Below are 27,934 nucleotides of genomic sequence, written 5' to 3'. Positions count from 1 at the left end.
AAAACCGCTTTAAAACTATTTGGATTGAATAAAGTTTTTAAGATTTGTAAAACTTCAGAAATCAGTGATCCAGTGTCCAGGTCCCTCTGTGGACACCTTGTTTCGTTACATGTTTCCAATGCAACAGAGAAACATTTTATAGAAGCAAAATCAGAGCATTGCGTTCTACAATGACTGTAAATTGGATTATCTCAAGTTTTTAAACCCAGGGTTACACTGCCAGGTTGTAGTGAGGGTGCAGTGCTGTAGCTCTCTGTGTCAGCAAGAACTGTGAATATGTAATTTCCCATATGCTTTTACAGAAATTGGAAATGAGCTAACCTGAAAAACAGCCTTCCCAACAGTTCCAGGCCTCTGCTGAAACCCTGCCCAGACCTTGGATGGCGTTCTGGTGACCGACTGTGGCCAACAGGCCTGGTTTGGAATACTGATTTTGATTATTTTGGCAGACAGCTGGTTTGTTTGTGTGAGGATTTCAAATGCCACTGTGACCCAGAAGTGATTAATTACACAGTGATATTGACATCCTTAAACACACTGTCCACAAAGACCAATCTGAACCAGTCTGTGGGCTCTCGGATCCTGGGGTTACATTTGAGGGAAAATAAAAGAAACAGATACTAGAAGTTACCACTACCCACCATTGACCCTTGGGCTTCTGTGTGCTAGCAGAAAACTAAACTGATAACCTGGGATAGTTGGGCATAAAAAGTTGCATCAGGTTAACAGCCTGAGTCAGGCAAAACCTGCGTTTGGCCACGGAGACGATCCAGAACCACAACTAAAAGAAAAACACCACACAGGCCCCTAATCTGCCTCCCTCCCAAAGGCAGCAGGCCAACTCTGAAGAAAAGGAAAAGAAAAGCATTTCTTCTCTCCTACCATCTACGTATGTCGCCGTCTTTTTCTTTACCTCATTTCTTCTCCACCACGGTTTTCTGATCGTATTCGTCAGCAGCATCCATCCATCACTCCCACGTTTTGTTCACGTCACACTGAGCCTTCTGGAGAGCAGCCATCAGATCGCACGGCGGACTGCTCCTCCTCAGTAATAGCTGCCAGGCAGGTGAGTGTGCTCCCCGTTTAGCATATGAAATGTATTAAAATCTGACTTGTCACATAAGAAACACGCTTTACTACATAGAACTGACGAGTGGCAGAGCGGCGCCTGCTTAGAGAATGACTCACGGCTTCACAAATCCAACAAGATTTGAGACTGGACATTCAAATGGGATTCAGAATGCCAGGAGCGGCATCGGGTCAATCATTTAAATGGAAACACCATCTGTCTTTTCGGCTTCGCAGCGGTCAGGAGTGCTGCCAGCCACCGTGACGTGTTCAATAATTCACTTAGGTCTTTGAAGAAGTGTCACAGCTGGTAGAGAGATCCAGACAGGAGGTCTCTCTGGGTTTAAATCTGCGACTATGTGCACATACAAAAGTCTGCGTTTCTTACCGCCTCCAGCTGAGAGCACAAGTTCTGACAGTCCAGGAGATATTAGCAGCAATGTGGGTTTCATCTCATAGGTAAAAACAGAACATACTGCTTGCGTCATTTCAATAGTTGCTACAACAGATAATTGGTCATAATTGGTCCTTTCAGATGTGAGACTCTTCCTCTGTATAATACGATTGTGTAGGTTGTTTGTATCCGCAGCCCAAAATGAGCTGATTAGCATTTAGCAACATCTAGTGGTTGTAGTGAACTTATAACCGTCACATAATATTTATGCTGACAAAAATTCACTAGAAGGTTAGGATGAACGGATGGCTCATGAAACACCAACTTTTTTACCAACCTAACCATCTCTACCACTGAATAAACCAAACCCTGATCTTTTTGTGCCTAAATCTAAGCAAACCACTGCCTGGTGCCAGGGTGGTAAACCTTTGACAGACGCCTTCCTCCCTATACTGTGGATCGAGTTCAACAAACAGTCCAGTTGGTCATATGAGAGGAAGAGGACAGGTAGTATAAACTCTCTAGCCACTTTATTAATCGCACCTTGTAGCAATGGGTCAGACCACTTTTGCCTTCAGACCTGCCTTCATTCTTTTTGGCATAAATGTAACACTGTGATGGAAACATTAGAGATTTTGGTCCATATTGCCATGAGAGCATCACACAGTTCCTGCAGGTGCTCCATGCGTTTAGTTCTGGTGACTGCAAAGGACATTACAGTGACATTACAGAGTACAGTGAACTCATTGTCCTGCTCAAGAAACTGGTTTGAGATGATTTTAGCTTTGTGACATGGTGCATTATGTTGCTGGAAGAAGATGGGCCCACTGTGGTCATAAAGGGAAAGACATGCTCAGCAACACTCAGGTATCATCCCCATACCGTCACACCAACACCAGCAGCAGCAGCCTGAACCATTGGTAAAAAGGAGGATGGATCCATGCTTTAATGTTGTTTACACTAAATTCTGACCCCATTGTCTGGATTCCACAGCAGAAATCCAGACTCTTCAGGTCAGGTCTTCTATTGTCCAATGTTAAGCTCTATGTGGATTGAAGCCTCCATTTGTTGTACTTAGCCCACAGGCTTAGCCACAGTTAGCAGTTAAGCATAATAAAGTGGCCAGTGAGTTTCTCTGGGCCATTACAGTTAGAGGACCTGTATGTAGCTGTCCAGTCAAATTAGGTTTTAGCTTGTAGCAACAAAACCCTGATGACTATTCTTTTATGGATTGTTTATACAAACATTTACAGCACGCGATTAAAAAGGTCCAGGTTTTTGGCCCTGTCTAGTAAAACCCTTTCTTCTGAACATTTTATAAGCACGTGGCTCAAATTTAAGTTACATTTGCAGTTTTCACACCACAGATGATACATGTGAGTCACCAACACAAAAAGAAAAAAGAAACAGTCCCTCCAGGATTTCAGACTTCTTCGTGAATGTTGGAGCTCAAAATGCCTGAATTATCGACAGCTTTTCTAATATACTCTGATGCTTGTTGTGGGTTTTTTATGGTTTAATTCACAGGGGATTTGTTGAATTAATTATTGCAATAACATTGGAAATTCCTGGAGGGCTTGATTAAGGCCTGCGATGCGAACATGGTCACATCGCTCTCATTCCAAACCAACCTCTCCGGGCTTTGAAAAAGAGATCGATTCAGCACTTTGAAGAAAGCTTTGGAGGAAGGCGGTAACCAGGTGGTTAATGTTAGTGACCAAACGTGGAAATCGGTAAAAACAAACCAATGTTTCTTCAACAATCCATGGATAAGAACACATTCTGGGTTTAAGCCTTTGCTGAAACGACTGATGCAGTTTTGCTTTGGAGGAAAGTGTCAGTTACTGATGAAATGACACCGTTAAAACCATTTTTAGTAGAAGAGAGTGCAGAGGAGTTGAGGATTCAGGAAGCAAAGTACAAACAATGAAACTGAAGAGAAAGACAACAGGAGCAGCATTCTGCAGAGGATGAAAAGAAAATTGAGAAGAGGGGGCGAGATTCTCTCTATGCTCCTCTCTCTCTCTCTCTATTTCTGTCTGCCTCTCTCGCTCGTTCCTGTGGTTTTCTTATCAGTCCCAGGCAGACCTTTGCTCCTCCGCCTGCCTCCGCTCTGCTGTCAGACTCAGCTGTCGATAAAGCCTCTCCCACCTCGATGTCATTGTAGGCAGCGGGTCAGGTGAGCGCTTTAAAAATGGCCTGACATTAGCTTCGGCCTGAATAAAAAATGCTGTAAAGTGTCCAAAACAAATGGCAGCTGCGAGGGAGCAGAAAGGGAAATGTGTCCTGCGTCTGCAGATAGTGGAAGAGGGACGGCTCCTCTTTAAGCTGCTCTTTCACTGCATTTTGTCCAGTTCAACAAAGTCCTGTTGCACATTTTTCTGATTCATGTCATCTGTCTTTTCATGCATTTCTGCTCCTATATTTCTCAAACGAGTAGCCTTAGAAAATCCAATAATTAATCAACAATAAAAGAAACCACGTGAGTCCCTGGGGTTGCATTTACTCAAAAGGGAGGATGTGTGTGTGTCCATTGACTGATTGCTCAGAGAAGTTCATGCACTCAGGCTCTCCTGTCTGCAGCTGCAGTTCATTATCCAGCCTGTAGGGGGCCCCGTCCCCGAGCTTGTCATAGAAAACTGAGGAAATACCGATGGGATCTATGCGCCGTTACCATGGTTACGATGCAGGATCCATGTCTTTTTTTTTTTTTGGCCTTGAGTCTTCATTGCCCCACACCCCCACGGCCTCTCCTCCTGCCTCCTTACTCTGTGATTCATTATGTCACGGCTGCAGCAGAATGTTAGAAACATAAGGTGTCTGTCCTCTCTGGCTCATTGTTTCTACCTTTTCTTTGTCCACACATGCCAATCAGTCCATCATTTCAACTACAGAAACACAGACAAAAAAAACAAAAACAGGAAAATTCAGCAGGATGTTGAATGTTGTTCATGTGTTGGTGGAGGGGGCAGAGGGGCCTGTTGTCTCACTATCCATCCATTGGTGGCAGTAACACACAAGATATGCAACAATGTACCAACAAAGGCAGGAAGGAAGAAGACAAGACAGAATCACGGATGTGAGGGAAGCCCATTTTTTATTCCTCCATCAAACATTGCAGTTTACATGCACGTGTCTTTAGACTCATTTTCAAATCAGTTCATCCATGAGCTCATGTGGACATCTGTGCCAGATATAATGAAATTCCCTGCAGATGTTCCTTAGATACATCAGCAAAATGGGACAGACAGGTCATATTGATGACCTTTGATCATCAATGTCTAATCAGTTCATCTTTGAGTCAAAGTAGAAACTCATCGTGTTACTGTTCCTTCAGTACATAAACCATGACGTTACTAACAGTTACACATGGTTATTGTGGCCCTGTGTGTGTGTGTGTGTGTGTGTGTGTGTGGTATTTTAATTTCATGGGAGCTTCAGATGTTAACCCTCAACTCTTGATTAACTTTTTTAATATCACAAAGGTTCCAGCTTCTAGGAGCTTTGGCTGCAGTGGGTCGATGTTTGTGTGAGTATGGAAAGAATCTTGTCGAACTGGCCAAATTTATTTTCCCCAAAATGATGATGATGTAATGTTTCCTAGGAGATTGAATCTGGTTGCTGATGCTAATGGAATGGGGACTTGCCCTGACGTAGTGCTTTATACAGACTCTTTAAAGCAAATGTTTAACTGATTCTGCGAAACATCTTTATGTCCATGTTGTGTGTGCTAATAATCCTTTTCTTGTGGCTTATTCTTGGGTCAGTGCGTCCAGTTTATGATCTAATACCTTGTGTTCTCTGCTAACTAGCACATGTTGCATTCTAACTAATTATGTCAGCATGCTGATTGTGCAGCCGTGCAGAGCTGCTGCCACGGCTCAGAGTTCCAGCTTTTTACTTGTTCCTCAGAACTGAATTTCAGTGCAAATGTCACCAAGACTCCACAGAGCAGCACAGCCCTCCTCCGTAATGGCTCGGGTAATTATGAGAAGCGTGAAAACCCAAGTATTTCTCAACTGAGATCTCACCACTAAGCAGCCCCCCCTTGCCCCCTCCCCTCCCCCCACACACACAATCTAGTTTCCTTCCCATTAATGGGAGCCACAGTCATTAACTTGGTGACTGTGGATCATGATTAAATTGATTAATTGAATGGAAAAGGAAATACTTCCACCAGATCGCTGCAGGGAGGAGGGAGGGTACACAGTTAGCAGATTAGTGACAGGAACCGAATAAGGAACAGAAAGACAAACAAGGACTCTGCATCGTGTCCTTCCTCAATGTGTCCTAACAGAGCACGGCTGCAGAACACAAGCGTTTTCCTTCCAGACATGAGCTGATGTCACATTTTGATGTGTTCAGCTCATTAACAGTGGGTGAGGACACGTCGTCACTCCGTTAATGATGGAAGAAAAGCTGTAATTCTCTGCATTATTGAAAAGGAAGTTCCCACTTTAATGGATCACTTTACACTGGATGTGTGTAGATGTGCAGCAGTCACAGTCAGAGTGAACCAGGGGCACGAGGAGGAGAAAACAGAATTTACAACATCACTGTTCTCTGAGCAGTGGACACTTGTACCTGCTTCTATTACAGTAGATGGTGAACAGAAATGTCTTGACATTATAACGTATCACACTGTCAACATTTGTTCTTTTGTCAGTGGGAGACAAAAAACCCCAAAACACGCCAACGCTACTTTGATCAAGACTCAAACATCCAACCACTGCGTCACAATTCCCTCCGTCTTTGTTGATTCTGACATTTCTCTAGTGTCACTGTGAGGTCGATAGTTCTGTCATTCAGCGAAAAGTCTCACAAATGAAGTCCATGCTGTATGTGTGTGTGTCATAGTGTGTCAAGTGCGTTTTTGTTTTTGTCCTGATGCCTGATCAGGCCTTCGAACCGGTCCACCACCTGATGCCGTTCTTTATAAAAAATCTTTGCATTTATGCCTGGTTTTCTTTCTAAGCTGTTGCACAAACCACCTTCCAGCCAGTCATCACCAAAATGAAGCCTGGGGACACCGTCCACAGTTCCATCTGCCAGCTGCAGCCTCCAGTCCTGGACTATTTGTGGACTTCACTAGCACCAGTTTTTGAGTTTTTACTCAGCAAACACCGTGTAGAAAGCAAGTGCACTTGTTAATACATGCTCTCTTCCATCATGGTTTAACTAGACTGTGCACGTTCATTGGATTGTTGCGTAGCCTTCATGGTGTAGCTTTTGTCCAGGATAGTGACTCACCAGGAACTGGAGCTTCCACCCCTTTGAAGAAAAGAAACTTTGTGAACAGAGGACATGGGACGTTTCTGCAGAGGAGGAAAGTCTTCATCATAATCCCAGGGACAAAGTTTGAGATCTGTTTTACGACAGCTGTTTTGACCTCAGTGTGTTTTAAGTCCTACGTGTTCCAGTCTTGGATGACCTGCTGTGACGGGGTTTATGTAAAAGGAAGTAATGAAAACATAATGTGTGTGCATTAGCTGGGAGGGAGCAGCACACGTGAGAAATCTGCTTTTTTTTCCAGATACAAGTCTTCAAAGAAAACTTACAGTTAGTAAAAAAAACATAATGAGGAGTCTCAGTAAGAGTGACGCACATAGCTGAGAGGGGAGAAATCACTGAACACAGAGCAAACATGTCCTGCAGAACCAAGCTGAGAAACAAACAGCCTCCTCACTCTTCATACAGTTTGGATGAAGCAGAGCGGATCTGCTGCTTTGTGAAGAAACTGGGCAAAAGCCAAACAAGCAGAATCGTGGAGATGCATCAGACTTCATTTTCACCATGAGGGACGTCAGCGGGACGAGGGGGCAAAACAGCCTCCGTTCTGAATGTGGTTCCCCTGAGCTGCTTAGCTCAGTGCTTCACTGAACTTCAAATGCACACGAGAGAGACAAACAATTAGTGCCGCTGCAGCAAAGTGCACTTCTGTTTGAGACCAGCAGACCGGGGCCACTTCATGTGTGAAGGTATTCGTCAGATCTGTGCTTAATAATCACTGTGATTGTGCTGTGTTTTCTTTACCATCGACGTGACTGATCTGGTGTTTGAGCTCTGATAATACGAAAGACGCCAGCAAGTCAAAGTGGTTTATGGTTGCTGCCGTGACATTTACTGTGCAATATCACGTTGGTGTTAAAGGGATGTGTTTTAGTGGGACAGAACGCTCAAATGATTGTTTCGTGGTTGTCTGTCAAAACTGAAACGCAGCTGTGATCAAATTTATCGATGACTAAAATGTGCAAAAACATTTCATCATGTGTCTCAGTTTACAGTATCATCTGTAAAGAAAACAAAGCGACACAGTAAAACCCTGCTGGTCTCTGCAGAGTTCTTGCTGCCGGATGAACAACTTTACTGAAGTATTTAGGTTTTTCAAACTCTGTAGTTATTTATTGGTCCACATCCAGAAACCAGATTGTGGGTTTCTTCTTCTAATACGCTGAACTTTAACTGACTTAACTGCAGCCTTCTTTCACTGTTTGTCTTGGGAGCTTCTCCCTTAAATCTCTTCAGCAGGTGAAATCCATGTTCAGTCTGGTTAAGGTCTGACGATTGACTCCGTCAGTTTAAAACCTTCCACCATTTCCCTCTGATGAAGTCCTTTGTTGAGTTGACAGTGTGTTTTGGACCATTGCTGCACGATGAAACTGCTTCGCATTAGTTTTAAGTGCATTTCTTTGTAAATTTGCAGACGACATGTTTCTGTTCACCTCTGAATTCATTCTGCCGCTGCCATCATGAGTTATATCATCAATAAAGATCAGTGAGCCTGATCCAGAAGCAGCCATGCAGCCCAAACCATGACACCACCTCCATTGTGCAGATAAGCTTGTATGGCTTTGGACCATGAGCAGATTCTCGCCTCCTTCACTCTTTGGTCTTTTCACCACTTTGCTTGAGGCTCATCTTGGTCTCATCAGTCCATAAAAAGTGGATTTTGTGGATCAACTCTGGACTTCCCAGGTTACCAAGACCAGTTTTTCTTCAGGAAGCACAAAGTTTGAGAAGTTTTAGGAGGTTTTGCTGCCACGGAGCCCTGCTCTCACTGTGCGGCTTCCATTTTCTCCGTTCACAGTCTTTACACACTGTGTACACTGGCTCAGACATTGGGGGTGTAGAAAAGGATCACGTGGAGAAACAGCTTAAACCACATCGTGCAGCACCAGGCTGGTTTCAATAAGCCTTCAGGCTGCTCCTGGACCTAGCCAGAGTGTCTGCTGTGGGCCAACTCTGTCCACCTCCAATGTCCCCCATCAGACTCATAACAGTGCCATTGAGCTGCGAGGGCTTGTTGCTGCAGAGATCAAGGTCAAATTTTATTAGCACTAATGAGGCTCAGCAGCCATCAGAATCTGTCCTCTCCATCTCTGTCTGGCTCTCAGACATGAAAGACAAGCAGCAGCAGACTTCTGTGTCATTACTGATAACACTGCAGGAGAAAGGGGACGCCGTCTTCCCCCTCGCTGCTGCTGGGTCACATTCACCTTTTGTCAAGTACATTCCTCTACAGACTTGTTTTTTCCATCCTTTGAAATTTGTAGGATAGTTTTGATCTGGAAAAACCTGAAGACAGAGCGAAGAGGGAGTTTTCTGCAGAGACATAACAGGATATTAAAAACCCAAACGCTTTTAAAGAAAACTGATTTCAAGCAAATGAGGTTCGATGTAATTTGGGGAGTAATGTGTTTCAGCTCTGCACGCAGATATGAAACGTACAGCATTAATGTCTAAATGTACGGCTTCCGTTTGCTGGATTTATGTGTTTGCATGTTGAGTTTCCCTCCTAAAGTGCGCACACACAGTGTGTATAAATATGTTTCAGTGTGGGAGCTCCTGTATTATGATGTGTCTCCGTGCTGAGCTCCACTGCTCCTCTCTGATAGATGCTGTAATCATCTTGTCAGATCACTGAGCTGTTTGCTGTGTTTTTGAAGAGTGTGGAGCATGTGTTTCATTCCCTCATACACACAGGGAACGGACGATCTCTGAAGCCTGACAACAATCTGTCTCATCCTTTAAACTTAGCCTTTAAGGGGCATATTGATAAGGCAACAATGTCCCATGCAAACAGAGCAGACGGCAGGTAACGAGTGCAGGTTGGTTGTGCTGGAACATCTTTGTTAGGAGACAAGATCGTGAGAAGCAGTAGGTGGTGGTCTGTCAGTGAGGAGATTCATTCTGCCATCAGGTAAAAATACAGATATTTACACAGGACAACTAACACTGACATTACACGTCTGAAATCACGAAAGGAAACAGACCAAATGCTGCATCACTATAAGTTCCCCCCAACATTAACCTCTATGTACCTGAGTTGTGTGTCAAACACAATCTTTTCCTCATCACGTGAGTTCAGCCGTTTGAATCAGGCTGTAATTAAGAGTGACGTCCAGAGAAACGTGTTGCTTCACTTGTCAGCCTACAGACGCCAGCCTTTCAGGAAAGACAAGGACCCAAGATGAAGTCTCCTTCTGTCGATAACCATTTACACTCTGTCTAGGGTTTCCATCCGGAGACATTTGGACTCTTTTTACTCTTCACTACTTCAAGTTCACCAACACTACGGCAGGAAACAACGAGAGAAACTGATCAGGTTTCACTAAAACCACTGCAGCCGAGCAGTGAGACACAGTTGTGCAGAACGTTTGTCAAACGTCATCGTCTCCTCATTCACACATGATGTGCATAATGAGCCTGCAGCTGCTCACATCCCCAGACGCGATGTTGCTGTGGACATGCAAACCCTCTGTGCTTGTGTCTGGGATCTATCATGTATCTTTGTTGGACTGTTGTTAAAGTGGAAAAGGTTGTGCAGAGTATACGGGGTTATGACATGTTCCAGTCAGCAGCATCACGTCTTAGCAAAGCCTGGTCTTTAAATATTTGTCAACCACCTTCTGAAACACCCACACAGGAACCTGAAGCTTCAGTCTTTGCCACCAATTGACACAGTTTACTAAAATAAATCAATTTGACTGTGAGTCATGCAGCCAGGTTTCTAACACACACCCATTTAGATCCAGTGCGACCCACGCTGGTCTACAGGTTACCGTTACCTCTGGTTTCTACTATTCTATTTCTAGAATAAAAGTCCCTACGTCAACACATAAAAAAAGATGCTGCACATATCTGCAGAAGCTGCCTGAGAACCGGGTTCGCTGCAAACAGGAGCTGATCACTGATAATTCTGCCTCCTTTTCTCTGGCCCCTATCAGACTTCCTGTAACAATGGAAGGGATGAAATCATTAATTCTGTCTCCTACAGCTGCATACAGACACGGTCCTTTTATCGAAAGCATGGACATTTTAGTTACATTAGGCTCCTTTTTTTTTCTTTTTCCAAACTGTCCTAACATGTCCTGCACATGTCCCGGACGATGTCCAAATAGCCTGTGAAGGAACAAAAAAAAGTATGTCCAACAATGATTTAATCTTTTCCAAACGTCCTTTTCTTTCACCCGCTGTTTGTCTGCATTACAGGGCCCATCCCATTTAGCTTTAACAATCCACAACAAACATGCAGACAGGCCAGAATCCAGCATCTCTCCCCCTTCAGTGGCTTTTTTACTCTTTAATTTTCAGTCTTCCACCACGAGTCCACAGTTGCGCCCAGACTTCATCGTTCTCTCAGTTTCTTTCCGTTTCTCTTTGTCTGTTTTGTGGCTTTTGCTTTCACTGCCCGTCGCCTCCTGAAGTGACACTGATGAGCCAACGCTACAGCTTCCGTCTCTTCCAGCCACTTTACAGAGACACGGCAGACATGGGGAGGGAAGCGTGACATCCAGATTTGTCCCCTTCTGTCTGTGTCCTGCTGCTGCCGTCGCAAACAATGTTTTAGTTCTTCTCAGACACAGACACTCAACCAAAGAAAGAAGATACACAGTGGTGCACTTTACCATTTTCTCTATTTCTGCACAAATGTGACCTAAAACATTCTATCGATTTTGGTCCGAAAAAGGTCCAAAATCAACATTACATTTTCGCCTCGTGTGTTTGTGCGGAGCACAGTGTTGATGATGCACCTTCTGGCCGTCCACTACTGACCTATAATTACAGGGGTGGGTACAAGTGATAACACCATCAAATGATGTGATGATACACCAGTCTGTTACATTCCTCTGCTCCGTGATGCCACACAGCAGCAGACCTGTGGAACCACATTGACCACCTCCACACACACGTCATGCAGAATCCGTGTCCACGTATGAAACTTTTTTCAAAGGGAACAAGAAGATTACAAGTGACAAACTGAATTTTTCTCAATGGGGACTGGGGACGGAAGGGAACGGGGTCTCCGGCCTGGGGAGGATTAGCAGCAGATGTCAAGGGAGCGGAGCAGAGACAGGGGGGGACAAATGAGCAGGAAATATTGTTTGTGTCCTGTGCTGTCCTTCAGTGTAATGATACAAAATAAGATCTCCTGTTGTTTGAGGTCTGGGGCTGAAACGGACTCGAATGCATTTTGACCGACTGGCGTAAAATAGAAAATGATGAGTTGTGTGTCCTTAATCTACCTTTCCTGGCTCTGTGGACATAAAGCACAGGTTTGCAGAGTGGCATCAGAAGGAGCCATTTTCCAAATGAAGCCCATAATCCCGTATCATGGATATGAGGAACTGAATCCACCCGTATCAATCCAACAATGGCTGAGATTACACTGTGGAGCAGCTTTGATTTAGTAATCCAACATCCCCCTGGTTTCACTGCCACTTTTGCTTGAGCTGACATTTTTCTGGGACATCATCTCATCAGAGTGTAAATACATTTTATAATCATTATATTAAATCTAGAACATAGCTCTTTAGAGCAGGGTTAGGGGAGCACAGTTGAATTTCATTTCAAAAGAACGAAATGACATTTGTTCCCACGAGTCTACATAAAAAACCCAGCTGGTCTTCACAGTGCATCAAAGTGCTTATACAGTCTCCTCCATAAGTATTGGAACAGCAAGCTTGATTCATTTGTTTTTGCTAAAGACATTTAGGTTTAATGTCCAAAGATGGATATAAAATGAAATTCCAGAATTTCAGCTTTTACTTCATGTCATTTATTGAGATGTTAAACAACAGAGAAAAAAGTAACTTTAGTGTCCTATCACAGGGGCGACGCGATTCATCACTGTGATCGACATAATCCATTATTCAAACAGTTTGATTTACATACTGTGTCGATGCGTCACAAGTAGGACGTAAGATGACTTTGTCCAGTGAGTCCACTAATGAGCGCGCGATCATCTAAAGTATGGGACGAAACAACACGGAGCTCTGCTAATTGTTTGAGTTCTTATGCTGTTGATTTGATTAAATGTAGATTGAACCACGTTCCATTAACTTGAATGGAACAAGCTCTTGCTTTAACGATATTGTGGAGAAACTTGATATTAGTCTGTAAAACACAGATCAGCAGTTAAGACTGGCCTAGTTTTGGTTTGGGGTCTAAAATCTGCTGTCCGGAATGTGTCATATTTCTTTGTTTTAAGAGAAGATGATTGAATAAAGTATTGGAATATAAATGATTGATGAATTCAAATTTTAATTTTGAATAAATTCATTGTATTAACTGAGAAATAAAGGAGCTTGTTTCCATGTTAGAGCATTAGTCTCAATCTTATTGCTCCACACCATGAAGTTCTGGTCCTGGGGTTTTGTTCCAAAGCTAACCTAGTTATGAAGGCCGCCCACCCGGCAGGTCTGGCTTATTGAATTAAACTTTGTTTTTCTCATACAACTGTCTCCGTGGTCATGTACTTGGGTCTTGGGTCTAAACCGTTGTATTCTTCAAGTGTCCTTTAATTTTGTAAGTTATAAATGGAAAGTGAGTTAAATTAATTTGCCCTTGCCAAAAAACTATTTGACGTGGCTTCTGTGAGCCGTAGAGCCCTTGTTATAAAATTCTGAATCAAACACAGTACGAACTATCTCATTGAATGGTTAAGCAGGTATGAACCAGAGTGCACAGTAAAAAATAATAACGTAAAAAATAAATCTTTGAAGTCCAAAATCACCATGAGTCATGTCCATGATGATGAATGCATGTACACTTCTGACTGCAGCTTCATCAGAGGAGGAGAGAGATGGACCAAGCTGTGATTCCAGCCTGATGGGTCTGTTTGATAAATGCACTGCAGGCAGGTGGGGCAGAATTCATCACATCGGCTCCTGAGAAACAGCTGCAAACACTGAGGATGTTGGTAATGGCCAAGCTTCTGCCCTGAAACTGGACCGAAACTTCTCCACAATACAGTGAGTCAGTCTGTTCTGCACAGTGCTGATCATTTACAATCTGTTTGCTTTCTGCATGTTAGCAGAAAGTCCTAACACTCTGCGGAACCTGCAGCATCTCCATTAAGCCCAGCGGGAAAAACACAACCTACGTCGGGCAGAAAAGCTCAAGGAGATTTGTCCCAAGGAGGAGCTGAAAGCTCAGTGCTCCTGTGTGGATTGTGGCAGCAGAGTGAAGGATCTGTTCTGGTTCAGATTATGGCCACATAAACCCTGACTGAGACCCATCAGACCAAAACATGAGCCGATCGACCCTTTAAGGCACAGAGAAGAAGAAAATACAGAGAAGGAATAAAGAGCTGCTAACTTCATTTTTCTGTGAGTAAAAAGTTCAATCTCAACTGGGCTTTCTAGGGTTTGTCTGCCTGAACAAATCAAATCAAAGTTTATTTATATGGCACTTTCCAATAACCACCAGGTTGCTTTGTAGTAAAAAATAAGAGATTTAAAATGTATAAAATGCAGAAATGTAGTTAAACATATTCTACAGAGCCACAGATAAACGCTTGAAGTATTACAAGGAAATTAAAATCTCACCAGTTTAAAACGAACACATCGATAGAATGATTGAGCTACAAAGTCTAAATACAAAACCAACCATTAAAATACCGTAAGACAGAAGTAAACACAAACCAGTCAATACATTAATAAATATAATGACTTACTGCTCCACTAAATGAAACGCCTGCTTAAAAAGGTGTGTTTTAAGATCTGAGTTAAAAGACAATAAATCTGGGGCCAGACACAGATTGTTCCAGAGAGTAGGTGCACGGTCCTGGGATCTCTAGTATCTGGTGCGAGGGACTGCGAGGAGGCTCTGCTACTGTGAGTGCAATGATCTAAATACTTATATGGCTTTAAGAGTTCGGATAAATAAGGTGGAGCCAGACCTTTCAGTCCCTTAAAAACATATGATCAAATCCAAAAATGGATGGATTTGGGGATGTTATGTCAGGACTCGGAGTATTTGTTAGAAAAGCTGCTGAAGCTGCAGATGCGCTAATAATGATTTGTAAAGTCCACTATATATTGCATCACAGTGGTCCAACCATGAGCTGATAAATGCACAAACCGCCCTTTGCGTGATGTCCAGTAACAGGACAGACCATGTATGTCAGTATGGCTGCCCCCCCCCAGGGCCAGGATCGTCTTCTTCTCTGCCTGTTAGCAGCAACCAGTTCAAACACAGGTTACTAATCCTCTAAATGTGCTGAAACCCCGTCTACATGCACATCAGTGAGATCATATTAAAGCCCGACTGTCACGCTCCATCATATAGTTTCAGTAACAGCTCCCCTTTGTGATGAGGGGAGCGACACACCCCACAAAGTACACACAGAGGGATGATGAGGATGGAGGGAACGCAGCAATAACGGGAGGCCTAATAGCAGCGGCTCTGCCACATCTGGCTGACTGGGGGCTATTGAGGTGAATAATTTAGTGTTGTGAAGAAGCAGAGGCATGGCCCTGAATGCAGAAGCAGGGGAATGGTGCTGATCGCATCACGGCTCCAGCTAAAACACGTGCCCTGCAAGACAAACAGGGATGTTCTGATGACACAGGAAGCAAATGCTCAATTTTTCACACAAGGACGTTGTCCTGTGGAGACAGTTTATTGCTGATTGGAGCCTTTGCCTCTTTGTTCAGTGAACTCTGTCTCAGAGATGAAGCCACTTTTTTGTCTCTTGGTGAACAAAGTTTGATGCACGTCTGTTGCTGTCTGATCGTGATCTTTGGATTAACTGATCCAGATACCACAGTGTATTACAGCCATGCTCTGCCCCCATCGACTTAGTCCTGATGTTTCCCACTATCACAGTGTTCTGCTGGTTTCTAACAGCTAAACAATGGCCTCAGGTTGGATTTACTGGAACGAGCCTCTAATGAGTCAATCAAAGAGCTACAGTGGAGAAAACCACAATAAACCAAACTGATCAGCTGCAGTTTGATTTCTGAGCTGGACACAGTTCAAAACCTGCAGCATTTCAACTTCAGTTTACAGGTCACAGCTTCTCTTGATCATCTCCACGCACGTATGAAAATATTTTGGATGTTTATGCAAGTTTAAAATTTCAATTAAACTGATGTGTGTGTGTCTGTGCGCAGCTAATTTCCTGAAAGTGCTCACAGCTCAGCAGATTAATTCATAGTGATAACAGATGTTTTGGGATCTGTTCATAGTGTTTTCACATTAGTTCACAGTTTGTCATAAACACGGTGAAGTGTGAAAAAGAGAATTTCTGTTGCAGCCTTTTACCGAAACGCAACAAAAAACAAGTCATCTCCCTGACTGAGGCCCTCGAGGTGAAGCAGAAGAAGGAGAAGGAGTGACTGGAGGTTCCAAACTTCTTCCATTTATGGATGATGGAGGCCACTGTGCTCATTGGGACCTTTAATACTGCAGACATTTTTCTGTGCCCTTCCCCAGATCTGTGCCTCGATACAATCCTGTCTCTGAGGTCGACACACAATTCCTTGCACTTCATGTCTCGGTTTACACTACACGATTTCTCTTCATCAGTGCACTGAACAAACTGTCGAACCACCGACGTTACACAAATCGAGCCAACGTCAAACTGCTGCATCAGCTCAGTGTGTCCAACATTTGAGGCTTGAACACACTACAAAGGTGAGGGCTGAGGAGCATGTAGCCTGTATTTAGCACTGATTCAAAATGTTGAATTAAGCAAAAAGCCACTGAAAACAGTGGGGGTCAGTTCCCCGATCAGTCGACACTGGACGACCTCCAGCTCGGTGCATCCCGGCCCTTAGATCAAGACGTTTTCGTGCTTCACTTCAACTCACCAGAAATCATGTGACCACCACAAAAGACGACATGTTGGAACAGAAAGTTTCTGATGAGCAGACATGAGCTAAATGGGACCTTTTAGATCAGCGGTGCCCAATACGTCGATCGCAATCTACCGGTCGATCACAAAGGTAGTGCAGGTAGGTCGCATGGAATTAACGAAGTAGACGTCAGCCAATCATCTGTCCTCATTATGTAATTTGTCACTCGATTGATGTGCATGCACATGCATACAACGGCACCAAGTGCAAGCTAGTGAGATAACCTCCCGACTATGGATCCCTGGCTGATTCTATTCAGTAAGGTGATGACAAAAAATGTACAGAGTTGTATTGTGCAATATGGGTTCATGTAGTTATCCAAGCTACACCAACATATATTGTATTATAAAGAATTCTCAATATATTCATAAATAAATCCATGTTTTGTATTTTTATAGTAGGTAGATCATTTTGACTTGGTCATTTTATAAGTAGCTCACAGGCCAAAAAAGTGTGGCCGACCCTGTTTTACATCCGTGCATTCAAGCCTTTGGTCACATGTGTTAGAGACAGCAACAGCTACGAGCCCTGCTATCAGTGACGGAGATTTCAGTCTGGACTGAATTGGACTCACAGAGACCCTCCATAGTTAAGGAATCACTGTAACAGTCTAAAATCAGTTTTCTTTCATGTCTACTCTCCCTTCTGTGTGTTCTACATTGGTCCATTCGGCTCCATTGTGCCGAGCTGGATCAAACAGCCTAATGAATCTGTAAACCTCTCACACTGTCAGATAATCTTATCAGTCCTGACCAAGCCTCCAATTAGAACCCCCCTCAGATTCTGTAGATGATCAAATCTGGTGTAAATTGGCTTGAAAAACCTCCAGCGCCCAGCCAGAGTCTGACAACACATTACGGGGCAGAGCAAACAGAACCCCGGTGGCCGGTCGCTCGCTGGGATTTATTAAAGTAGCTGGATGCAAATTGTTTAAGTCGTGCACACAGTCAGGACAGAGAAGGTGAGCGGGGTCTGATCCGATCAGAGCTGCACAGTCTGATCAGACCACTCTCAGAAGTATGTGTGTGCTGACAACCAGACTAAACTTCCTGCTGATCACTGCTCCTTCCTCCAACCAGACAGTGCAGCAGCACAACTTTAACACTCACATTCAGCTGCAGGGTCTCGGTCCACTGCCCGATCACCCGGTAGCCCGGCCCGGTCACGTTGTTCCACTGGTACTGAAACAGGTCGTAGCGTCCGGGGGCGTCGCCATTACGGTTGAACGTCACCGAGGTACTAGCACTTCCTGTGGACAACAAACAGCCACTCGACAAATTAGTCATCTCACAATCAAACATCAAAGCTAAACCGACTGCATGTGAAAGTGAAACTTAATGTAAACCTGTCTGACACTGAACTGCTGTGGAATTCAATCTAGACTAATGGATAAATCGGTTTTCTCGACACCGACTATGAAGCCCAGGGAGCTTCTTGTGGAAATGAACCTTGGGAATTGTAGTTGACCTCGTTCCATCATCCTTAGTTACTTTGTGTCATGTACAAGTTGATCCATTTGAAAATTCTAGAAACTAACAGGCTGCTGTATCACAAAGCTCTGTTTCTACAGGATGTAGACGATGAAAGTGTGTGGTCCTTACGTCCACAGGACTTTCATCTCTTTGCTGTTTTTTTATCAAAGAACCAGTTTTTTCCTAACAGTTGTTCATCTCGTGTGTGTATAAAACAACAGAAGGATGAAAATGGTTAAAACAATAATTTTATGATACATTTTGGTTATTGAATGGAACACGGTCAAGTCCAGTGTGACAAGCATCCTCCCTTTCAGCTGCTGATTTTATAAGTCTGAAATTAATTTTAAGTTCTTCCTCATTTCGGTTATTTTGAGAACATTTTGCAAATGTGTAAATACACTTGCAAAGCAGTTTCCTTTCACCACAGATCAATCAAATCTTCAAGCCCACATTTTGTACAGTATATTTCTTTGTAAGGTGTCAGCGTCACTATGCTGCAGATCGTGACTTTTAATCAATTTTCACGTATAATGTCGTGCTTGACAGTGTGCGATCACTTGTGAACACACTACAATAACAATCAACTGTCAGTCCGGGGGGGTTCTGTGCTATTTAAAGAAGATAAATGTAGGTCTTCACTGATCTTGACTAGACAGGGTCGAACAAGTGTGTCACGGTTCAAGACGATTTGTGAAGAGACGCTCACTTAACTGGAAAGACACTGAATAATGTTCAGTGGAACCGGCATCATCCCCTTTGAGCTGCAGCCTTATGAGCCTGAGTTTCTTTTCAGGGACACTTTGTAAAAATAGACCTTTTTGAAGTCGGTCGTATTTGCCCTGTTGACACGCGCTCTCTGTCCTGATTGGTTTCTCAGACGTGCACATTGAAGCCAGTTTAGCTTGAATGTTGCAGCCTGCAGCCTGGCAAACAGCAGACAGATGATGACACAGTTAAACAGCATCGTCTCTGAGGATGAGTCGTCTGACCCCTCTGTCCTCTCTCTCTTTTATATCCCTCTGTTCTCCTTGGCTCTGCAATGCTGGGAGCCTCCCTCAAAGACACACTGTTTATTTACTTTGGCTCCTCTCGGTCTGCTGAGGGCCAGGACTCCCTTTCAAGTGTGTATTTAATTTAGCCTGAATGGGAGGGGGACAGGGAGAGGAAAATAGCAGGAGCAGAGAAAGGCTGACAGACGGAGGAGAGGGGACAGATAGTGGAGGGCGTCCTCTCTCTAACATCAAATACAAAGAGAACAGAATACATGGACGTCCTCAGGCCAGAAATAACTTGACTGCTTCTTGCAGCTTGTTTATTAATACGCGTTTCTTTCCTCTCTGGCTGCATCACTCCGTCCTTTCAACGTTGAAACAAAGCTGTTCTTCCTCCGACACCTTTACTTCCACTGCGTAGTGATATTTGCTAACAAGTATCGGCAAATGCATCTCATTAGCGTGCAACGCATTATTCATCACCGTGAAAACGACGAACGAGAGAGCGACTGCATGTTTTAAAGCCCGCGCGTCTGTGCTAATGCACTTAGCATTTTCCTGCTCTGAATGAGAGCCTGCATTAATGCAGGCAACGTGCCACCTCACGCAGCAGCACAGTGAAGAGTTTGGCCCAGTTTGATCCTGTTCAGCTGCTTAAATGTTGTTTTTCATCCATACACCGACTCTCTTCACCTTAACAGAGTGTAACATCTGCAGCATTTCAACTTTGGTCAAACTTCCAGCTTTTCTGCTCAGATTCTTCTCCTGAATATGTGAACAGGTGCACGGAGACGCACCTAATCTCTTTCCCAAAGACACTTAGACCAAACTAGCAATTACCGGATGACCTGCTTTACCTGCTGAGCCACAGCTGTCTCCTATAATCCATTAGCAAACATCATTTTTGTCTGACACAGGCAAATATCAGCCAGTCAAATCCCCATGATGGAATAATAGAGCGAACACTCGGTATTTATGAGCTGTGCAGCAATTTCTCGGAGGCATTGAATGGAAATGTGCCTATTAATGAAGTTTCCATCACAGCGTAGTGCAAATGTGAACCAGATTTCCAAACAAACGGTCACAAAAAAGCAAAGTAATTTGTTTCCATGCACAAGTCTGATGTGATCATTAGGAAGCTGTTCATGGTACCAAACATCTCTTTACTGACTGAGTGATCAGTGCAAACAGCTAATCTCTGTGTGGTTTCATTTATTCTTATGAAAATTCCAACACTGTCTTCAAAGAATTACATCTGAACTAAAACAGAGATGGATAATCTCCTCATACAGTGTTTGTTTTTAAAGCAAGTGGCAAAGTGGAGGTGGATGACTCCAGTGTGGTTGGGTTAGGAAACTAAACCACTTTGGTTAAAGTCACACAAATATCTTTATTTAAAAGTGAAAAATAACACATCCACATTCATAGGGCTTTAGTCAGACAGACTGGAGGCTGTTCTGTAAGCTCAGATATCAGGTATAGGTGACCCCACATTACCAACATATCCGAATTATGCCAATGGATTTTTATGTCAGAGTTGAAACATAAAGACAGAAGCTATGAAGGAAAAGAAAAGAAGAAATATATAAAACAAAATGAACAGAAATGTTTAATGGTTAATTTAACGTATCCAAATGTTCCACAGAATGTTTGTGGTCTCCCACACAGAGAAAGACTCACTTCATATCTTCACTATCGCGGACTTGGAAGAGCTGATGCCCGTCTATGTGCGGTGTCAGCCAGAGCGATTAGTCTTTCCTGCCGCGACCAGACTGATGCTTCAGATCAATACTCGGGTTAATAGCAAGCAAAGGTAACACATAGCAGCCTCTTGGCATCCAATGGATTTTGTTGCTCACTCAATATTTGGTTCGAGTTGGTTTCAATAGAGGAGTGGGAAGAAAACAAAGGACAGAATTCATTATGTGTTGTATGAATCCTCCTCTTTCTCCTTTTATTTTTACATTATTATCCCAGAAAGATCTTAAGAGAAGCATGTCCAAAACTCGTCAGCATTATAAGGACAGAAGCTCCGCTGTCTTTTCTTTTTAATTAAGACTAACTTATGGTGAGTGAGCAGTTCAATCGCCACTTTCATCTCAAATGAGCACATTTCAAGCTTTGCTAATTACCTGATAAAAGAATGTCTCTGCAGAAGCAGATTTCCAAGGCTCTGACTCAGACATTAAAACTATAAAACTACACAAATAATATTTGAAGTAGAAGAGGCAAAATGTAAATGTCTCATTACAGAAATGGAAAAAAGCAATATTTACAACTGTCAGAGGAGAAAGTCACAGGTGAAGTTACACACCATTAAGTTCTAACACGTCGACATGTTTATTTCTGTTTTCTTTAGTTTCTGATTTACTTCTTGGTGGTGCACAAAACACAGAGTATCATCGCCACTGTATTTGATTTCTGCTGTTAAGTAGATGGTTTTAGAGAAATGAGGTGGGGACAGGAGACCCCATTTGCAAAAAATCCACTAAGCCATGTTCCCTTGACAAAGGTTAATCATCAGCTTTCCCAGCATGCTCTCCGTCATCAGATGAGGCTTTATGACGCTTCACACCAGCTCTGAACCCCTGTCTCCTAAGCACCTGGTGGACGTCAGGTGTCCCTCCTGGGAGCAGGCCTTGGTGTAGCATGGTAACTTGCCTGCTGACACAGCCCCCATACCAGTGCTCACAAACACATGCGGTTTGACCCACAGGAACTTTAAAAGTGGCCCTTTCAGTTCTGATTGCTGCTCATGAAAGTATGAACACGTTATTGATGAGGACAGTGGGCTCTGAGGTATCTGCAGAGGCAGGTTCAAGCCTTCGACCTGTCTCTGAGGGACTGCACGTCACCACCTTTTCTGTTATATTATTCTGCTAAAAAAAAAAACTTTTTCTAAAGCTTTTCTTGCCAAGGTGACAGCTACGTTGACTCTGTGGGACACTTCAACCACTTGGTGAGATATGACACATGGTGTGAAGTATGAAGTTCTAAAAGTCAGGTTTTACTGAAGGGTCTGGAGGCTTTGACTGATGAGTACAGCGGCTGGGAATGAGAAAAAGAGAGGGGGGGGGGGGGATTTCTTGATTGGCACCTATCAGGCTGATGCACATTGAATTACAGCTTCTCGATTCCTCATTTTCACTATCTGCTCAGTAGCTGTCAGCTTCCTAAACACATTTCTAGTCATGTTAAATGCAAAATGCGTTGTTCATCGAGGATTCAGAGATTTGTAAATGCAGCTGGTGAAAAGTCCTAATATTCAATAGCTTTTCTTTCTTTTATCAACAGCAGCAGACACTAGGGACGACTGTGGGCTTCACCGTCTTGTCCAGGGACACTTGAATAGACACTTTTTTATAACTAAGGTGCTTTGCTTACGGAAAGACTTGATACCAGCTTGTTTTCATGCATTACGTTGACATACTGGACCTGTGATCAAACGGTTGCTTATGTCCAGATCAAGCAGAGACTGATGACAGTTTTCCGTGTGTTTCTCCACCAGCTGCTGAGGGAAATTTCTGCTCTTTAGCTGCTAAATGCCGCACTGACTGTGTCGGTCTGCTGTTTGCTGTGGACCAGGTAGTGGACCGTGGACTCAAAAAGCATGTGTCTTTTATCATCCTTTAGTGTCGCTGTGCAGTCCTTCGCTAAAACACACTCTCTCACACACACACACACGCACACACACACCTCACCCCTTCAGCCCCTGGCAGATCAAAGCTGCCAAAGTAAAGACAATAACCTCGCGCCGTAGAATAATGTTATACTAACTCTGGTTCCCATTTCCATTTTGGCTGCAGAGTGAAGTGTCTTTGAAGGCCAACTGCTCACTCATAAAGCTGCTCGGTCGTCCATTATTGGATGGAGAAAAGATGAAACTCCTCCGGCGGTTTATGTTCCTGAACCGAGAACTGGACCAGGCACAGTCAGTCCCAGGCTTAATGTCAGACTTCGTGAGGGTTGGTATTTGGTGCTATGGAGCAATAAAAGTCTTAATTATTGCCCCTAGAAGGAGGAGGCCATGTATCATCTCACTGTGCACCACCTGTTCGCTCTGTGCTTCAGGAGACGCGGTTCCTTCAGTGCAGCTTCCTCCAGTCAGCTTGACGTGGATACAAGTTACAGTTCTGGGAGCACTTTCAGCTACTGCAACATCTTAATTACTGCAGCTCTTTTTTTATTGATTTTTTTTTTTTACCAGACTATGAAAAGTTGGAGAAATTTAATTCAGAAATAGGATTTGAGCTGATAACAGTGATCTGCTCACCATGGCCAAAGGACTGCATGTCCACTTTGTGTTCACAATGTCCGGCTCTCAGCATTTTTTGAATTTTGTAAATTTGAACATTTATATATGAATATTGCATTTTTTTTTTTATTTTATGTTTAATATCGTGTGCCTTATTATACTATGTTTAATTTACATGCAATTTCTTTGTACCACCTATTGTGCAATGACATTAAAGTCTATTTTATTCTATTCTCCTGGATCCTTATATTAAATACATTAGTTGCATTTTTTAAAGAGAAATTAAAGACTGTGTTTTTAAATTTTAAAGAATTAACATTGTTAGTTTTTATTGTTTTAATCATGTTTAGTAAAAAGCACATTGGTCTTTGCCTTTGCCTGAAAGTATTACTACAGTACTACTGTATATACTACGTTGATATATTTTAAGTTAAGTTTTTCTTGTATCCAGGGAGTAATTCTGCTCTGCCACCTTCTGCAGGTTAAAGTCAAATGCAATGTGACCACATTTCCATCCATCCATTATCTGAACCTCTATCCCATTAAGCATCGCAGGGATTCTTAAATGACATATCAAAGATCAAGTATTAGCTTTTAAATGTCGCCTGGAGACCCCGTGCGTATCTTTGTTAATCGTGTGGACATGTACGTCTATGTGCAAGTGTAAGAGAGACACACGTAAGAACGTATCCAAACATAACGAGCGTATGTACAGAACGCAGAAGTATAATTCCACCTTTAGTACATGACAGCCTGTGGCACTGAATGTGAAGATGAGATTCTCCTTTTATGTTCTCAGTTTGATAATAAAGCACCTGGCACTGCAGCTTTTAAACCACTTCTCGTTTAACCTTTCAAACGGTCCTTCACTGCATGTTTGGACTCTAAATACAGTAAATGACCTGTGGTGTCTGCACATACACTGGTACGTTGGTCTACGTTAACGGGCTTAGAAGAGCAACAGACTAATGACTTTATATGCAGGTTGAAGTGTATGATGAAAACTTCAGACCATGATACAGAGGTATTTTAATAAGACTATTCAGACACTTTAACGTATGTTAGTGTTTTTATGATGCGACTCAATTTGCTGCTTTGGCACATTTTTTTGTCTCAGAGACTCACTCATGTCTTTTGGCCTCGGAGCATGAAGCACAGTATCGTAAAAGCTTATTTTATCACCCGCAGAAGGACAGAAGCATCAGTCCACTCACCATTGAAGCTGACACTGCGGATGTACTTCAGCAGTTTCTTCCCCCCAGCCAGATCCATCTCGGGGCAGATCCCCGAGTTCTCTGGGCACAGGTCTCTCTGCATGTTGTGGAGGGCGTGGGCCATGGCGTACACTGCGTCGATCACAAACTGGACCTTACCCTCCTGCTCGTACTTGGAATCAATGCCGATACGCTCCTGACCTAAGAGAAACACAGATGGGGAGAAGACAGGGGTTTAAAGAACCAGGCTCAGGATTAACAGGGGCTGTGATCAGCTCAGGTCTTAAAAATACCACGAGCTCACAAATGTTCAGTGGTCATCTCTAAAAGGCCCAGAGGATTAAAGAAACATCAGGAGGCTAATTTGGGCTCATAAAAACAAACATGTTCTCAGCTTTGGACTTTTCTCTGAAACTGTAATATACAGCCACTGGCCACCAATTTCTCCGTTTTTTTTTTAGGTGAAACTGTCAGAAAAGTGATAATTTTACTCTGTTTATTATTGAGGTCATAGTGGGCGGTGGCAGTTGCACTGCAGTGCTTAATAATAAGTGCTGATTTGAACGTTTTGGCCACTTTATTAAAAATGAACGAGGGAGACAAACACATTAGAAGCTGTTGTAATGGACTGCATTAGATTGTACAGGTGTACCTAATAAAGTGGCCAGTGAGGGTATATACATACAAGTAACACACTCTTATGGTAATATGTCATATTCAAAAAATACTTGAAGTATCAAACTAAAAGCACTATTTTGGCAAAATGTCTCATTTTAAAACGATAAATATATTATTGGTTTATAATAATTGATGCGTTAATGTGTTCACCACTTTAATGTAATAATAGTTCAAATCATTTTTATAGATTCATCAGATTAAATAAATGTAGTGGAATAACATTATGGTATTTGCCTCTGGAATGAGTGAACTTCTTACAGTTCGGGCTTCGTGTTTAACAGGAGACACATTGACTGCAGCAGGTCAGTCACACACACACTCTGTGTCTATGAAGCCAAGCTGGTGTAACATGCACAGAATGAGGCCTGATCATGTCCTGCTGGTGAAAGATGTCTTTATGCCAGCATCTGTCTCTCTAACATAGACGGTACTGTCACACGCTCCTCCTGTACCTTCATAGATGCTGGCTTTCACACCTTTCACTGATGGAAGTCTGGATACTAGTCTTTGTTGAACATTGTGTCCATTTTTGCAGAAAAGAAGCTGAAACATGGACTCGTCTGTGAACACAACACATTTCCACTGTCTCCAGTTTCTCAGATGTGTTCTGGCTCAGACAATTTTGCAGCGTTTCTGCACAGAACTGATGCACAGCTCATGTTGCTTTACTGGATACAGCAGTGAACTGTGTTAAGTGACAGTTTTCTAAAGGGCTTCCGACTCATCATCAGGGGTCTCTACAGCGCAACGTGTGCCCCATGTTGATTTGACACGAGTTTTCACGCCGGACGCCCTTCCTGCCGCACGTTTATCCGGGCTCAGGACAGGGTGGGGCTGTTGGGGCGGGATTCAAACCCACAGCCTTCTGCAAACCCAAACCAATGCTCTACCACTGAGCCACCAGGCCCCGTTCTAAAGTACTCATGTACAGTGCACAAGGAAATATACTCTGTTACTCCCCCCACAGCTCCTGCTCAGTGAAGTTTGCACTTCGCACAGTAATTCTTCACATAATCCCCCTGTGAACTACTTGGTTACTGAAATGGCAGAGCTGTAATTTGACCTGCAGATATGTTCTGCTGGATTTTTGTTAGAGACCCTGTGTGTAACAGAGAAACATTTAGAAAATAGTATCTGTGGTGAGCAGCAGTGAAGCCGAGCGTGGGAAAAAGTGCTGAGCAGCCCGATGAGACAATGACCGGCACCAAGTCCCATTAAAGCTCTCAGAACTGAGTCCTCTTCTCCCAGGTGGGGGTGAAGCCTGAGGGGGTGAAACCTGAGCCTGTCTCAGCAGAACTGATGAGCGTGTCCAAAGTTATGTGCTCCCGAACAGCAGCAGTTTGCATTCATTTACAGCACGATAAGGAGCTTATGATGGCTGCTGGATGAGCGCGCCAATAAACACAGGAGGATGCTGGCCTTCCATTAGTGCTGGGGGGGGGGGGGGGGGGGGGGGGGGGGGGGTTGGGGGGCTGGACATGTGGTCCCTGCTGATACGATGGACCGCTCTCTCTGACTACAGATAAGGCCCTGAATGGTGAACGCTGTTGCAAATGCTGAGTATGTTTAGGTCCAACTCAACACATGAATAATTAATAGAAGTTTCACCTTCTACTTATTGTGGCCGTCACAGCCGCTGAAAGGAAAGTTTAACTTTCACGCAACTTTTAGCAGCTTCCTGCTAAAAGAGCAGCTGTGAAGACCCACTCCGTCATCTGGTTACGGCGGCTAAAAGTGTTCATCTACATGCAGGAATATTGAGAATCTGTCCAAGTTAATGGCGCCTAGACGGCGTTTTCTGATTTAAGGTTAACATTCATCCTGTTAAGAGTCTCATGGATGGGATTTCTTAAATCACTAAGGCTAAAAGGCAGCAGGCAAATGTTACCTTCAGATCTGAAAAGAGGCTGGAAACGTTAATGAAGCACTAATTTCCAGCAAAAAAATGTGATGAATAGCAAAAATGAATGTTGCTGAGACTTGTTGAACATAATTCTGGGCCATAATAAGCTACAATAACAATAAAAAGGCCCAGTGTAAATGCCCCCAAACCCTCATTAGAACCCCCAGTTCATTTTCCTCTCTTTGCTGAAGCAGCTGCGCGATGAAAAAGACAAAGCTGCACATTTTAATTAGCGAACCACCTGATCCCAACCGCTTTGTTTCTACAACCTTAGAGTTTGTGTAGAACTGTGACAGAGCCCACAACAGTTTAAATCTCTGCAAACCACTCAAAAATGTACACAATTAGCCGGAAAAGCTAAGTTGCCTACGTGCACATGGTGAGAGGCGGAGCGGAGCAATAGATGCAAATAAATTCAGACAATCACAGAGGCAGCAGGGTGGATGTAGCTCAGTAGCACATATCATTGGGATGCACAATTACTTCATGAGGCTGGAGGAAACATTATGCAGCTAAATGCTAAATAACTAAAGCAGCATAAATGGCAGCAGCTGCAGGGCCCCGGCACGCACGGAGTGAAAAAACACTTTGATATTTCCCACTTAAAAGAAGAAAGTTTCCTATGAGGCCTCCCTGTGCGCAGAGAAGCTTCTAGCCCGCCGCATGTCTCACATTACAGCCCGACTTATGCAGATTGTTCTCACCTCTGAAAATGGGTTCCACGATTTAAGTTCGTTTTATTTTGTCATTTTCAGAATGTGGAGCAGAAACGGGACTCGGGATTCTGTGTGTGGTCTACGTGCAACGTTTCC

The 27,934-nt window shown here is 43.4% G+C and overlaps 1 protein-coding gene across 4 annotated transcripts in view; it reads right to left on the bottom strand.

Annotated features, from left to right (window-relative positions):
- The window catches only part of grm7 (glutamate metabotropic receptor 7), a 210,948-nt gene that overhangs the window by 31,360 nt on the left and 151,654 nt on the right, over window positions 1–27,934 (bottom strand). For all 4 annotated transcript variants that reach the window (XR_010914455.1, XM_067505108.1, XM_067505107.1 and 1 more), the window contains exons 6-7: window positions 24,542–24,742; window positions 17,715–17,854 (exon numbers count right to left, since the gene is read on the bottom strand). Coding sequence is in view for 3 of the 4 variants with exons in the window: in XM_067505108.1 (XP_067361209.1) it covers window positions 17,715–17,854; window positions 24,542–24,742 (341 nt within the window). In the remaining variant the exon portion in view is untranslated. The remainder of the gene's footprint in view (window positions 1–17,714; window positions 17,855–24,541; window positions 24,743–27,934) is intronic.

This window comes from Channa argus, chromosome 5 (genome assembly GCF_033026475.1).
Source record: "Channa argus isolate prfri chromosome 5, Channa argus male v1.0, whole genome shotgun sequence".
Lineage (NCBI taxonomy): Eukaryota > Metazoa > Chordata > Actinopteri > Anabantiformes > Channidae > Channa > Channa argus.
This window is presented reverse-complemented; position numbering and strand designations above follow the sequence as displayed.